The sequence below is a fragment of the Haliaeetus leucocephalus genome, unplaced genomic scaffold, assembly GCF_000737465.1.
Source record: "Haliaeetus leucocephalus isolate CR32 unplaced genomic scaffold, Haliaeetus_leucocephalus-4.0 Scaffold206, whole genome shotgun sequence".
NCBI classification, from domain to species: domain Eukaryota; kingdom Metazoa; phylum Chordata; class Aves; order Accipitriformes; family Accipitridae; genus Haliaeetus; species Haliaeetus leucocephalus.
Window position 1 is genome coordinate 6,271,579 of NW_010972642.1, and position 15,203 is coordinate 6,286,781.

Sequence of the window (15,203 nt, forward strand, 5' to 3'; positions counted from 1 at the left end):
TTTAGGTGATTTTTTTGGTCTGAAACAATCAACAGAAGAAAGAAGTAAAAATATGAAAAAAGTTAAACTTCTTTGAAAGGAAAGAAAAAGAAAAGTAAGTGTGAGTGGGTATAAAAATTCCTAAAATATGCTTCTGAAACAGTGTAGAATTAGTTATCCAAGGTATTTTTAACCTAGATAATCTAGAAAAACAAATCACAGGTTAATAGCCTTCAATAACTACGTCAGTATGCAAAGTGTCAGATTTGCACAGATGGTGCTGATGTACTGAAATCCTTGCTAGTTATCTGAGCTGTACAGACTAGGACTAACATGAGTATGGCTACCTACTGAAATTATTTTTGCTTAGTTATCTAGGAAATACGATTTTTCAGGCTATGGGGACAAAAACATCAGAGGACTGAGGATAAATGACTCTAACAAAGAAGGTCTTGATTTGGGGTTTGTTTTTTTTTAAAATGGCTTGGTTTGTTATAAAAATCACTATTTTTTTCGTAAAATTAATACAACAGTTCCCAAGCGTATTAGAGACAAAGAAGAGGCAGTATTTATGCTGGAATTTAAACCAGCAGACTAAGTATTATCTTTTCATTCTCCCCCTGCCCCTCTGCTCTTGGATCTTGAACTGCTATTTGATATCACTTAAAGCTATTTCAGAATTGCTCAAATTTGCATCAGTGAATAGCAGGTTTGGTGGAGTTATTCTGCTGACCAAGACTGCCTGCAAACTCAGGGCCTTTCTCTTCTCTGAAATAAACCCAAGACAGAAGATAAGACTACAGACTTTTTCCCCCCATGTGTACAAGCTGTGGAAAGTTGTTTTACAAGCTGCCAATATTCTGCTCCAAAGCTCAGTAAGTCTAAATCCAATAGTACAGGACTCTGTTGATTTTAAAGGCAACTGGACAGAACTGCAGCAGCATGAAACTCAGGGTTAGAAGCTGCTGCTTCCAAAGAACCAAACAGCAAAAATACACTTGGCTAAATCTGTTTAGTTATTCAGTAAAATAAGACTGGAGGAAAATATCCGCTCATTGACCCCAACATTTTTGCCTTGAAGTCTCTTGGTTTTAATTAGCTCTGTTAAAGCCAAGGCCACATTCTAGTGAAACCCAGGAGAATCTCAGAGCAGAATATTCTAGGACTGAAGAACATCTTGATGCCTGTCTTTACTGGGACTATGACCTTGGGATGGATCTTGGTTTCCCAAATACTGGAACACATCATATTCCAGGGCCTTGGCCCTGCAGGTCCTGCCTGAGGGTTGATGCTAAACTGTTTTGGTTTTGTTTTTTTAAAAGCAGAGATTCCAGAAAGCTGGATAACCTGCACAGTATTTTATCCTAGAAAAAAATGCCTGGCAATCCTCAGGTCTCCCAGGCAGATCTCAGCAGGAGTACCTGACAACCATAGACCCTGGAAGAACAGAACCCTTTCCTGAGGCAATGCATTTAGGAAGACTTAAAATGCTCCCTACTTCCGAGTGACTTTCAAGTCAAACCCCGCCACTCCTCTGTCACTGAGCTGTAAGTCTGAAAATCCTGCTCCTGAGCTTCTGAGACTCAGCTCTGAGTGCATCCCTGGTGAGCCTGGAAGCTTTTGAGAAGCCTTTTGGAGTTAGGGCTGCCAATGCTTCCAGATTCCTTACTGCCTCGTAAGCACTTCGAATTACATACCCTTGGAAAGGGCACTCTACAGCAAGTAGAAGTCTAATTAATATGTTGCCAAGATGATGCAGACTCCAGGAGGACATTGCAGTGATGAGACTGACAAGCATGTCGGTGCCATGAACAGCTACAAGCATCAGGGAACATACTTTGCTTTGGAAGGAGAGTGGTGGTGGGTGTTCCTGAAATGCCTTATTGGGATTTCCAGCCTGCAGGAAATCTGAAATACTTGATTTCATTTCCTTTTCAACTATACCTAAACTTCAAACAAAATGCCATCCTTCCTTCCCACATACTGTTTTCAGGGGACATCTATAAATCCCTGGGGGGGCATCTATATTCTCCTAAGAGACACTATGTATAGAGTTAAGTCTGGTTTTCACCAGACACAGAACCTGAATTCTTCTGCATTGGATTTAGATATGTTTCCAACATCTAAAATTGTTTGTTTTAACAAATACTCCTCCAGGCTCTTTAAAGTCATCCAAAATACATAATCAGATAATCAAGAAACTTCTTTAAAAAAAACTAAACCAAAGTTAGGCTGCTAGCCTGGATTACTAAACTCTCTAATTCAAAGTAAGTTATAAGACCTAATGCAATTCTACTGTCAGGATCGTCCTGATTTATATTACTCTGTGCTAATAAAAGCATCTCCACAACAACCCAAGAGACACTACTGAGAAAAGGAAATCAATTTTCTTTTTTAGAAAATTAGCCAACAAGTCAGTGTGTCTGGTTCTTATAGAATGAAAGGGCTATTTACACGACATAAATTATTAGTTAAGACATGTAACACATGTTATTTGTATATAACGCACATAAGCATGGATACTTTCACCTAACACAAAGAGAACGTTATGTGATATGGTGTAAACTGGAGACCACTTCCTGAGTTGTGAATTACTAACTGAGTGACTTTGGTCCATTTAGTGGGTTGTGTACAAAATATGTGCTGCATGACCATATCTAAAATCCTACCGGATTCATTTATTGTATAGGAGAGAAAACCAATGCATTTAGAGGTTTCCCACAAACTCACATCAAGATCTGGAACAGATGAAATTGGCTACCTTCCCAATGCAACACTGTGCAAAATAATTCAGCAGTGGTTTGTTGTTTTTTTGTTTTTTTTTTTTTAATTGAAAAGAAAGTTAAACACAAATAATGAATTCCTATATTCACAGTAAAAAAAAACCCATGCAACTTCCTCCACTCACCAAAGGTGTACAAAATTTCCAAAATAAGGCAGTAATTTCATTTTCGAAACAGAATCGAAACATAAGGTGACAAATGCACTAAGACAGTTTCTGTTGTATTAAGAGACTATAAGAAGCACATTTTGATAGGTTCAACTCTTAGCTCTGCCTGAGACAGTATTCCTAAACCTGCAACCTCTTAATATAGTTACAAACAAATGTGAAAATGTATAAAAGTATGATAAAAATTAAGTAAATTAAAAAAGCAGCTTGCTTAGGGTGAAGGGAACATTGCATTTCTCCTCTGACAAATGAGAAATAAGGTATGTGTACATAGACCATTGAGTTTAACTGATTACAGACTATTTTAAACCTCTTAAGTGTTACTACTGACCCTGTCATTAGCTCTCCATGTCTGTTCCAGTGTGGACTCAAATAGGTCCATTTAAGCTACTTTCAAGAGCACAAACTTGCATGTTTAGTTCTGCATTGATCTGCATAAGAAACACAGTCACATTTTAGCTAGAAAGCAGCATCTTCTCAAGCCGTGTTTTTTTAGCACACATCATCTGATCAGTATTAATCTTTGCTAGTGTGCATTCAATTTCAAATTCTAACTGGTTCAGGACCAAGAGCAGTTTAAGCTTACTACTCTGGATATGCTCTCAAAGTTCTTAAGAGGGACTATAAACTAAGAGTTGGTTTAACAGCTTTCTGCTTTTCTGCTCTTAGCCATCATTTCCCATCTGGAATGTGGTAAGTGATGGGGTGAGTGCTTCAGGTACCTAGAGAATAAAAGAAAGAGTGATTGTTCCTCAGACAAATGTACTATAACTTCTATTGCTTTCACAGAAAATCAGATGACAAAGGCAACTTCTACAACTAAAATAAAGATGACCAATGTTTCACAGAAATAACCACTATTTACAGATGGAGAGGAGAGGAAGACAAAACGCATTAAAAAGAATTTTCTAAGCTGATATTTCTCATGCCAAAAAACTCTTTACTAAGAGAAAAGGTAATCTTATGCAGCTTAAAGCATGCCAGAGGCAGGGAAGAAAACAATAGCACAGATCTAATTTAAAAGTTCTAAAATGTAAATAAAAATTCCAAACATTATGACTAAGATTCTAAATCAATATTCCTAAAAGATTAACTAAATCAAACAGCGAATAATTCACAGCAAACACTTTCTACTTTTACCTATGAATTGAGACAGTAAATTCAGTTTAACATTTCACATATAAATGTTGCCAAGAACTTTTGGCCACAAAGTAGAAGTTCCCAAGAATATGAAATCCCATTTTAATCCACCCTCCTACCTCCAAGTATGCCTCACATCTCTTAAAAATAGTAAATGCACACACAAATACAAAGATATATGCCTATTTACTGCAAAAGACAAACACATATAACCTTTTTCCTTTTTTTCCCTATCGTGAAAGCAGGGATTCAAATGATAAAACGTGTGCTGCCTTATATTGTGTCTTTATTAGTTTCAACAAAATTATAAATTTGAAAAACAACCAGACTTGTTCCTCTTTTAGTTCCAATGCTCTAAACACCGTGTACGGTAACAGAACTTTTCAAAAAGGCTGTACTGGAAGTAAAAGGCTCAGTGAATTCTCTGATATACTATGTACCAGAAAAATTGAGTCTGTCACAAAGAGTTGTTTGTTATCTTACTATTGACAAAATCTTTTAAATGGTTAGTCTCTGTTAACATGACTGTAATTTTTTGTCACTGAATAAGCAAATATTTGGTTGGAATAATTTCATAAAGGCAGCTGAAAGCCTAAATAAGAGTAAGATGCCTTGAGAGAAGCCATTACTGAAAAAAAGTGGTCTCTTCAGAAAGATGCGAGTTCCTATCGTTGTTATTAAACATTAACAATTTGCTCTCTTTGGATGTACACCAACACAAAAAGTGTACAAAGATGGGGGAAATGCCGAGGTGACGGCTGCCTTTGCGAGCATCCTTCAACCCCCCCTACCCTTCCCTCCTCTGAACCAGGCTTTATTCAGCCGACCAGAATCTACCATTTTACAGAAACAGAGCTTCATTCAATGCACAGAAAGGATTTACTAAAGTAATGATCAGATACTCAGTACTTGTTTTTTGATATTCAGTGTATGGCTCTATGCCTCATTTACTCTAAATTACAAAATGACACTGAAAAAAGAGTATTTTCCCGGTTTTCTTTCTATCATGCTAATCATGACTGTAGGCTATTTCTTGGCAAATGGTAACTAACCACTTCATAACACCACCAATGGGAAATGAGGATGCATTATTATACCTGTTGTGCAGGTGAAAAATGGAGATGCAAAAATATCCTGCCTTATTCACTCAATGCTTTCCTACTATTTAAAAAAAAATATTTTATCAGCTGATTTCTCTAGATGATTATCATCTTCCTTATACATCTCTGGCTCATTCTTGGAGCATTTGTCAAGCAATATTGAAGACTGCAAGAGTCTGCACACAGTAATCTAGTTATAAAATGTTATAACAACTAGCTCACAACAAAAAACAAGAAAGGCCACACAATGTTGCATTGGCCATTTCCTAGCTTTTGGATATTTAATTTTTCAAAATGAATGTTACCTTAACAAGGTTTCTGGGAGGGGTAGAGTAGGTAAGTTTAATTTTTTAGGTATATGAAAATCAGGGAGAAAACCCCTCCAACCTTCCACTGCATGAGATGATGCTGACATTGTCATGAAACTATACCTCGTCTCCCCAACCTTCTATCAACATTATTTAGAAAGATTCAAATGCCACTCCTTTTATTCAGGCAGATTCCACTAATCTACCAGTTCTCCTCATCCTTTTCCTGTCACTTTTTTTTCAGGTTTGGGGGATTTTTTTCTTCCACAGTTAGTTCTATCCAACAGCACCTGTAGTCCCATGTCTTCTGCTCATATGCAACCCCCTCCTCATACCATGTCTTCCCCGAGTCCCAGGTTCAGTACAATTTTCCTGGTAATCCGAGCCACTCATACTCCCAGCAAAATCCAACCTGTTTTTCTCCTCCCAGTGGTTAACTTTCAGTACTGGCTTCCATACCCAACAGATTATTTGTCCTGACCCATTCTGCACACCGAGATGCTGATTCTTGCTTCTGTTGTATTTGTATTAAGCAGCTGCTTGGAACCAGCACGGTATTTGGTGAATAGTCTACTTAGTATTGCTGCTGCCTGCTCGAATGACCAGACCTAGAAGAGGCTGCGGCAACACAGAGAGACAATGGGAAGGTCCTCCTCCCTCTTCAGGCTGGCGTATAACCACTTCAGGTGGAACCTTTGGGAAGTTTCATTGCTAAATCTATCTTTCTACTGAGCATGTACGAATAGACAATGCATTTAACCTTTAACCAATTTAGATGGATTTAAACAGGGGCATCAAAAATATCTGGTACAAGGACCAAATCTTTTAATAAAAAACTACTAGTGTTAAAAAAAAGATTAAAACCAACATATTTCTATTTTTCCCTGAAAACAGCGGCCGAGAGTTTCTTTCAAAAAGACACAAAACTAGACAAAATCTCAGACTGAATCAAACAATGTAAGAAACTTCAGCTAAGAGATTTAAAAGGTTTTGGAAAACCATAAACAATTGATAAAAGAATCTATTTAATAGGATGCATTAAACAAGTTTAGTTATGGACTGTACCAGTCCAATCTACAGGTTAGGAGGCTAGCAAATTATTTTGAAGTGGGAGAAGGTATCAATGCACCAGAAAAGTCTTGAGTCTGCTATTCATACCTGAACACACAAAACCTTTGGGGAAAAAAATATTCTCTGTCATGAAATACTAAATAATGAAATCCTTCAAATGCCATATCCACTGATCTTATATTCTTTAAGAAAATTATGTTATTTTTTCCTGATCTTTATGCACCAAATACCTTAGAATATTTATTAATGACTGTTTTTACATATAATAAATAACTCAAAATGCAGTGTAGGAGTTTTTATGCCCTAGTTGACTATTTGTTGTTATTTCTGATAGTCCTAACAGAACGCTTTTCCCTATTGCACCCCACAACTCTTTTCCCAAATCTAGTCCCATAAATGCATTGTATTATCTGCTCTATTAAAATAATTTCTAATATGCGATGGGACAAAAACTTAACTATTAAAAGCACCAGCAATTCTCTGACCATCAGACAATGATTGTCAGGCTAGACAGCTATATTTACCCTGAACATTGACAAGAGTAACATAGATATCAGCCTCCTGAAAGTTTTGTAACACGATTTTTTTATGCACACAGTCACAAGAGAAATCTCTGATGAAAACCACCTTGGATTACATAATTTACGGTGTCAAGATATTATTATACAAACGCTCCTTGAAAGGAGTGCTCTTTGTCATCAAACAGAAGACTGGTAATAGGATCTAAAATTAAACTGACAGTACCAGTGAGCTTAATGGTTACACAAGTTTTTAAGCAATCTTTTACTTGCCATAACTTAATTATTATTTCTAATGCGCTGCTGTACATGGTGTTACAGAATACTTTCACTCAGGAAGCTTGATTTGCATAGAAATTCTACATTCTAGCTCTGAAAATGCACGGACGATGGAGATGAAAGAAAAGCCACAGGACACTTCAAGCAAGCAACAAAGGGAAACAAAAACATTGGCACAATATTAAGCTGTCCAAACAAAAACAAAGTTAGACCAACACAGCCAAACAGTAAAAGCATCTTAGAAGGCTTTTTTGAGCATGACTGGTTAGACATACTATAGCATTTTGTTTGTATCCATACTATCCATAAGCACTACTAAAGCAATTCACCAACATACTGTGTGTTGGCCCAGATATAAAAGCACAGGTGAATACACATGCAACACAGAAAATTAAATGGGGTTGGCAATAGCCTCTCAGTTTGCCAGGACACTTACTGGCTTGGATGGCTGACTCAATAAAACTTCAGGGTGCTAAAGGGAGAAAGAAGATAGGAAAAGATGGGAAAAATCGGGGATAGGAACAGTGTGAGAGAGAAAAAGAAAAGATGCAACAAGAAAAGAATTTAAAATAATAGCTGTGACATTAATTTACTAACTCAACAGAATCTTAATTTGTGGTTTTAGCATGCATTACTACCAGCATTTGAAACATGAGAAACATGGAGAGTTACCCTCGTGCAAGTTCCAAACTTGATCTTGATTTCTCAGTTTAATGTAGTCCTGTGTTTGGGTTTACAGATGACAGTTTTACAGGTTGAGCAGGACTTTAATTTCTAGTGCTTCACTTATATCAGTTGCAAGACAGCTAAATGGTTTAGAAAACTAATTCAGTAACTGACACTATCTGAACAATGAACACAATTGCTGGGTTTTTACTTTTATTTTTACAAGACATCCTGATTTTCCTGGTAGCCTCTTTCTTTCTGAGTTTCTATGCTGAATACATCATTTATCAGTCCTTCTTTGCAAAACCAAATCATCAGCAGAGAACAAAAAAGACTATTTCTCTCTCATCTACCAATATTATCAGTAATATTTTCAGTTGTGGCAGGAAATCCATGTTCACAAAAATAAAAAGCATCAGACCCTATATTAGACTAGCCGAGCTAAATCTTGGGAAACATAGAATTTGGGTCAACACTTCATTCAGTCATTTTTTCCTGTCTTTTGAAAGATACTATCCTCCTGAACTTGAAGGAAGAACACCACAGCAGAAAAAAAAAAAAAAAATCCTCTGAGTGAGCCTGTTGAATCTCAAGGTATTTTCCTGGCAGGGAATCACTGCTAACATTCACTGATGAAAAGTTCCTAGAACTGCACCAAGGGGCAGTTTGTTAACATATGGTTTTGGACTCTTTCTTTTCTCTAACCTTGATCCCTTTCAAATAAGGAAAATATCTATAGGGAGAAAAACTATGCACTGGAAATGCAGACAGACAAAAATCCACTCATCTTTGCTGGAACAAATTCTAATACTAGTTGGTCTCTCCCAGATTAGAAAAACAAAATGAAACAAAGCATATTGGCTGGGGAAGACAAGACAGAAAAAGCTAGGAAAAGAGTATCCTGAAGAAAAACAACTAGAAGAAAACTTTTTCACTATAAAACTATTACATTAAAACAGAAGTTCAAAAAAAGTGTTTCCTAAGGGAAAAAAACCAAACAAATAAACAAATAAAAGCCACACAGCATAAAACCACTTCACAGCAAAACAGGGAGAGAACCCCCTGCGTGCGATTTCCCTCTAATGATTCCATCTCAGCAAAAAGGAGACTGTTTAAGGCAGGACACCGTGCCATGTAAACTGAACAGGGATTTATGGGTTGCTTTAAGCATTCAGAATCTCCCATAGTATCTCCTGCTGGCAGTAGGCTGACAACTGAGCACAGAAGCAATGACAGTAGAATGATTAGAACATTAAGCTCAGAGATTTGCATAACCATAGTGTCATTATTAAAAAAAAACAATCCTGAATCTGAAAAACACTGCAGTTTTATTTGCTAAGACAGGGATCAATGTAAAACAGTCATTAGTACGAAGAGGTATAGTAACAATGAGAAGTGGACACCTTGAGCCAGACACTGGAGATTGCTTACATGGAAAGAAAAATAATACCAGCAACTTTTCAGCACCCCTGCACTCCACTTGGTTAATAATATTTCAGTTTAGTGTAAAGTTAAATACCTTTTACAGAAAAAGTGGAAGTTTGCACTGTTCATGATTTCTCAAAGGCCCACTGTTTAGAGATTAGCAAGAGTTTTTTCCAAGGACTGCCCAAATCTTTTTTATCTAATGGCTTAACAGTACTCCAATTCAGTCTCTTCTGTCAGCTTCTTAACTTCTAAGGCTAATAGATTTAACGGAAAGTACTCAAACTGTCCAGTGGAAATAAGAGGCAAGGGAAACAAGATTGATGTTAGACACATCTCTGTTCAAACTGTAAGGGAAACAACCTAAAAGAAAAAGCTTTTTGCCATTTGCTGTTAAGAGCTACACAAGAGAGTCCTTCCTGCATGTGTCTTATGCAAAACAGCACTGACATAATGTAATAAAACTCAACATAATAAACCTCTAATTTGGTTCTAAACAGAATGCTCTTATGTAGCCATTAGTTTTAAGGTTAATTGTGACAGCTATTTGCAATGGTTAACAATGCAGACGTGTAAAATAGTTTTTAGAAGCTTTAAATTGGAGCTGGATTATCTATCATAATTGTTTTAAGGATGACAAGGAACTAATCCACCTTGAGAATGTCAAACTGCCTGAATAAATATCTGCAATGCATTTAAAGAGAGAAAGCCTTTTAAAAATACATTTTTCTACTTTTCTGCAAGCGACAAAAAAAATTGGCAAAATTAAAAACAGCTGGAAAAAAGATTATTAAAGAAATATCTAAACTTACTCTTAAATATAAAACATATTCAAGCAGTTGCTAGCTATATTTTCTTGAGTGACTATGAGTAACCATAACTTGGTTCTAGAAAGCAAGGACAATCAGTGGTAGAAGTGGGCTCTTTCGTACAGCTTGAGGAAAGCAAATGCATGGTTAATTACATGAAAGCATACCTGGGTCCTAGAGCTCCAATTCCTTTATAAAAAGCCATTGTGGACTGACTTCTTATCACCAAAAAAATCCTTCCATTGAATTGGAATTTTTCCTTGAATAAGAATGCAGTAGCCCAACTGACACAGTATTTAAAAAAGGAACAAGGTATTGATGATTTTGTCTCAGTAGAACTTGAGAGATTCCTTTAGGGTGTCTGCACAGGAAACAATTGTCCAAATGCCCTTAGTAAGCAGTAACGCCTGAAGCAGAGGAGCAGATATCCAGCGTATTATGGAAGGGCTTTATACTGCTCGTAGGTAATGATAGGCTATTGATTTTCTTTGCTTGTAGAACTGAAACCATACTGACTGAATGATTTAGGTAGCTTCTTTGGATGGGAAGATGTGAATCTATTTGTGTGTACAATACAATAAATTTATATTCATTATTTTTCTCAGAACCAAATTGAAAATACAGTTATTTGTCCCATAGCTGTCCTGTACAATTAATAGTGCTCTTTACATTTGAGCTATTTTCCCATTTTAACCCTCAGGAAAAGGACCACAGGTGGATAATCCACTGTTGTAATTATTTCCTGAAAAAAAGAGATTAGATTATAAAAATATATGTTTTTATGAACTGGCTCAGTGTCCTTAAGTGATGTTCCTGGATACCAGCTATTAAGCACAATCCTCTCTAAAATGGAAGGAGCAGAGGTAGGCCTAAAACAATTGCAGTGAAGCACTGTCATTGCAATGCAAATTAACGGCATGTTTGTCTTTTAGCCAGCAGTGTTTCACCAGATTTTGGTCGACCTCCACACCCACTTACACTACTGATATACTCACTGCTTATAGTAAGGAAAACGATCTCGAGGGAAGCAGTGAAAAGCACTACATTTACAAATGCTAAATAAACAGATGCATTCCCTAATTCATTGAATTTCCACAACTGGTTTTTCATAACCTAACTATTTTTATGTGCTCTCCCAGTTAGTACTTTTTTTTTTCTTAAAGTACTTGTAACAACGTTCTCCACTGCAGCTGTCTACCCACAAACTAATACTATCATCCAATTTCTATAACAACCTCTGGCAAATCTTAGCTACAATATATTCCTCATTATGTGTAACACACTGATAAAGGGTAAAACTGCAATTCATGACAGAGAATTCAAATGAAAGAGTCCTTCAGGACTTCTGAAATATTCACCCACTGTACGGTACACTGAAAACAGCCTGTGAGACCAATTAAATGTGCACATTATCTTTTCTTGCTATTTTGCTTTGTTGATGCTGAATAACAGAACTGTTTATTTTGTGTAATAAAATTAAAAAGAAGGGCAAACATGGGTCTAGATATGTGTATATGGAGTTTCACTTACAGAGAGTTCTCAGGTGCATTAACACCCACCTTGCACCCATGCAACATAAATCCTAAAAGATCTTAACTGATGACTCAAAATTTGATCTCACATTCTAGGAACTAGGACAGAGTTCCAAACTATAGCAGAGGCATTCCTTCTTTTCCTGGTTAGATGTAAAGAAACAGCTAGAACTCCACAACCCAAGACTTAATTTTTTTTTTTAAAATCATGTTGCCTTTTGTCTTGTTCTAATTTTATAAATAGAAGTGTTATCACTATTTCTGCTAGTATGTTTTGTGCTTCTTCATCACCTGCTCTTTTAAAATCAAAAAGTTAAAATCAAATCAATGATCCTCTAAACAGTGCAGTATTTATGCTGCTCACAGCTAAAATAAAGAAAGCTTGCAATGCAAACATAACCAAAAGATTCTGTTCAAATAAATTAGCTTGCTTGTAATAGAGTATTATTCTTCTGAACAGCAAACTCCTACCAATGTATCAGCTGTGACTGGCAATAAGATTAAAACAAAAGATCACACACTTCACTGGTGATACATTCTTTTCATTTGTTTTTATGCATTCCTATGGGCTGGGCCAATCATGCATCTGAATTTATCACATTAACACCTACAAGCATTGGTAATTGATACGTGAAATGTTTAGCCATTAATTTTTTAGCTGTTACACCAGTTTAATGGCACAATTACTGCTATGAACCGTTCTGAAGCAGACTAAGTCTCTAATGCCCAGTACCTGTTAAAAAAAAAAAGGCCAACAGCACTGTTACTGCAAGTAAATGAAGTCCAAAATGATCACCAGTGTCTGAACGTTACTTTCTGATGGGCTTAGCTTATAATATAGTTTGCATGGACACAACTTCACAGTTCTTGCTGAAAAGCAATTCACAGAACCCAAAGTTTTCTGTGAAGACATGGCCAATTTGTCTAGCCTATGAATGTTTACACCACATATAGAGATATGAAGTAAAATTACCTTCTTTAATTGAGTTTCCATCTTCAAACATTCTTCCTTTTTCTGTTCCAGTGCAATTTCCAGTGTCTTGAGTCTTGAATCTTTCTTCAGTCCTGATGAAGCTAAGGATGAAGCATGTTCCTTCAGATCCAGTAAGGATGACTAAAATAAAAGATGTAAAATAACTATCAAGTAAATACTCCTTATGTGCAATAGCTAGTTTCTTTTTTGTCTTATTTTCTTCCTATCCCTTCACACTATCTTCAGGATCCAACTTAGAACAAGGTATTTTGTCAGGATGTTCATGTCACTGACTTAAGACAGCTTGATTTAATTCAGGTTTTCAGGATCAAAATAAAACAAATTAATTTTAAAATCATTTTTAAAGATGGGAGATTCTGTAAACTGGAACTTGTGCTGCAGTGACAGTCACATTTAAGCAAAAATTGGTTTTAAATAAAATTGTATTTAAAAATCATATGTGGTTAGTAGATTGGGCCACTGTATCTAAAACTGAGAGCATTCAAAGCTTTTCTATACACAGCTGCTATGGGATGAAACTGATTCATGCTACCTATCTCCAGAAGACATCTCAACTTCTTGTTTTCTGAATAAATTTTGTGGGGTTTTTTCCTGTCAAATGGTGACTTCCATGTAGACAAAATCTTAGCCCTTCCTGGTGCATATTTTTGTATTGTTTTACTTTGATAGTTTTGAAAAAATATTCTAAGTAGACTTGAATGTTACAATTCCAAGACAGGAACAGAGAACGTTTATCTTTCTCTAATATAATTAGGTTAATTTGTCTAACCAATGGGCTCATTACCAACAACCAACTCAATTATCAAAAGGGACTCTTCAGAGTCAAAGGAACTAGCTGTATTGTTTGCATAAAGGAATAAACATTATGTGCATGCTTTTGGCACCCACAGCTTTGATCAACCTCTGTCCTTTCCTCCCTGTATTTAGACAGGAACAAGCTTGTTCTGTGCCTTCAGCTGTTTATAAGCATAGCTCCAGTAAATGCTATCATTGACCATCACTACTACATTCACTACTAATACAATTAACTGCTGCAAATAAGGGGACTTGAGTGCTATCCATGAAAAGGTGGTTCTGAAATATTTATGCTTTGAAAAATTCTCAGACAATATACTTTACTAGATAAACTTTTTTAAGGACCATTACTATAAAGGAACAATTTTCTTCACCTCAAATATAACACATACATATGCAACAAACAATTCTAACACAACTGATTCATTCTGCTGGTCAACCTCTTTCTCTGTGAGATCTCCTTGTAAAATGCTGACTTTCTCTTTCAGGTCCTTAATGTCTTTTTTGTAGTTGTCGATCTCTTCCTGTTTTTCTCGTTCATCTCTGTCACGTTGCTCCTTTAGGCGCTCAATGGTCCTTTCCTGACAAAAGAAAGCACTCTGTGAAGAAAATCCCTCTTAGTCGGTTCAACTTCTGAGACTTCTTATCACAATGCTTCTTACACACTTTAGATGAGGAGGAGGAGGAGAAGTGTAGGGTATTGCCATTTTCTTTGCTTTATGGCTGTAAAATGGACCCTCAAGAAGGAGGAAACTTGGGAAATCTATGGATTCATTGCTAAGAAATACCAGGCATTCCGTATCTCTGAAAATTCACAGTACTGTTACAATGCAATGCAATTTACCTGGTTCTGATATTCAAAAATTAACCTAGACCAAGATACATTATGTATTGCTTCCTTACTTATTTAAACCTTATTTTTCCAAAATGTAGAGTTAAGTCTGTGGTCCTTCAGAGAGGAAGGGCTGTAGTGCATACGTGACACCAGGATTGATATACAGTAAGAAAAGGCAACAAAACAACTTTTTGGTACACCAGGTATCAATGGAGCTTTGGTTATCTTAGAAGTTGAAGGTATGCAAGTGAATTCCCCAGCCTCAGGCAAAGCTTTACCACAGCTTTACCTTTATAGAATCTGACAGACTAAAGGAACTGTAACCCCGGTTCCATGGGAATCAAGAAGAAAAGAATTCCAAAAAGTTGCCCCACCAAAATGGAATAGACAAGGCTGTTCCCTCAGTCATCTATCTCCCAAGAATTGGGCAAGCATAAAAAAAAAAGTTAGTTATCAGGATAACTAGTTGTTTTGATTCAGTATTGGGAACTAAAACTCCATTTCACGCAGCAAAACTTTGAAAGCAGATTTGTTATTAAAATATCTGCGCAAAGAAGATAAAATATGAGCCAGAGTTAAAAAAAAAAAAGGAAAGGAAAGAAAAAGAAAAAGAAGGTCAAGAAGCAGCAGAACCCAGAGCTGTAAGGGGAGGCAGCCCACAACCGCACCAAAGACGCGGCCCGCAACGCGAGGGCGAGGCGAGAACGGCAGCGTCCTCCCCACAAAGCGACGGCAAGCGCCCAACGACCGGGGAGCGGCCGGCGGCTCGGCCCCCGCCTCGCCCGCGGCACCGCAGCCGACC

The 15,203-nt window shown here is 36.8% G+C and overlaps 1 protein-coding gene across 1 annotated transcript in view; it reads right to left on the reverse strand.

Annotated features, from left to right (window-relative positions):
* The window catches only part of ERC1 (ELKS/RAB6-interacting/CAST family member 1), a 294,179-nt gene that overhangs the window by 168,555 nt on the left and 110,421 nt on the right, over positions 1-15,203 (reverse strand). Inside the window, exons 10-11 of the mRNA XM_010566193.1 lie at positions 14,007-14,147; positions 12,751-12,891 (exon numbers count right to left, since the gene is read on the reverse strand). Coding sequence (XP_010564495.1) covers positions 12,751-12,891; positions 14,007-14,147 — 282 coding nt within the window. The remainder of the gene's footprint in view (positions 1-12,750; positions 12,892-14,006; positions 14,148-15,203) is intronic.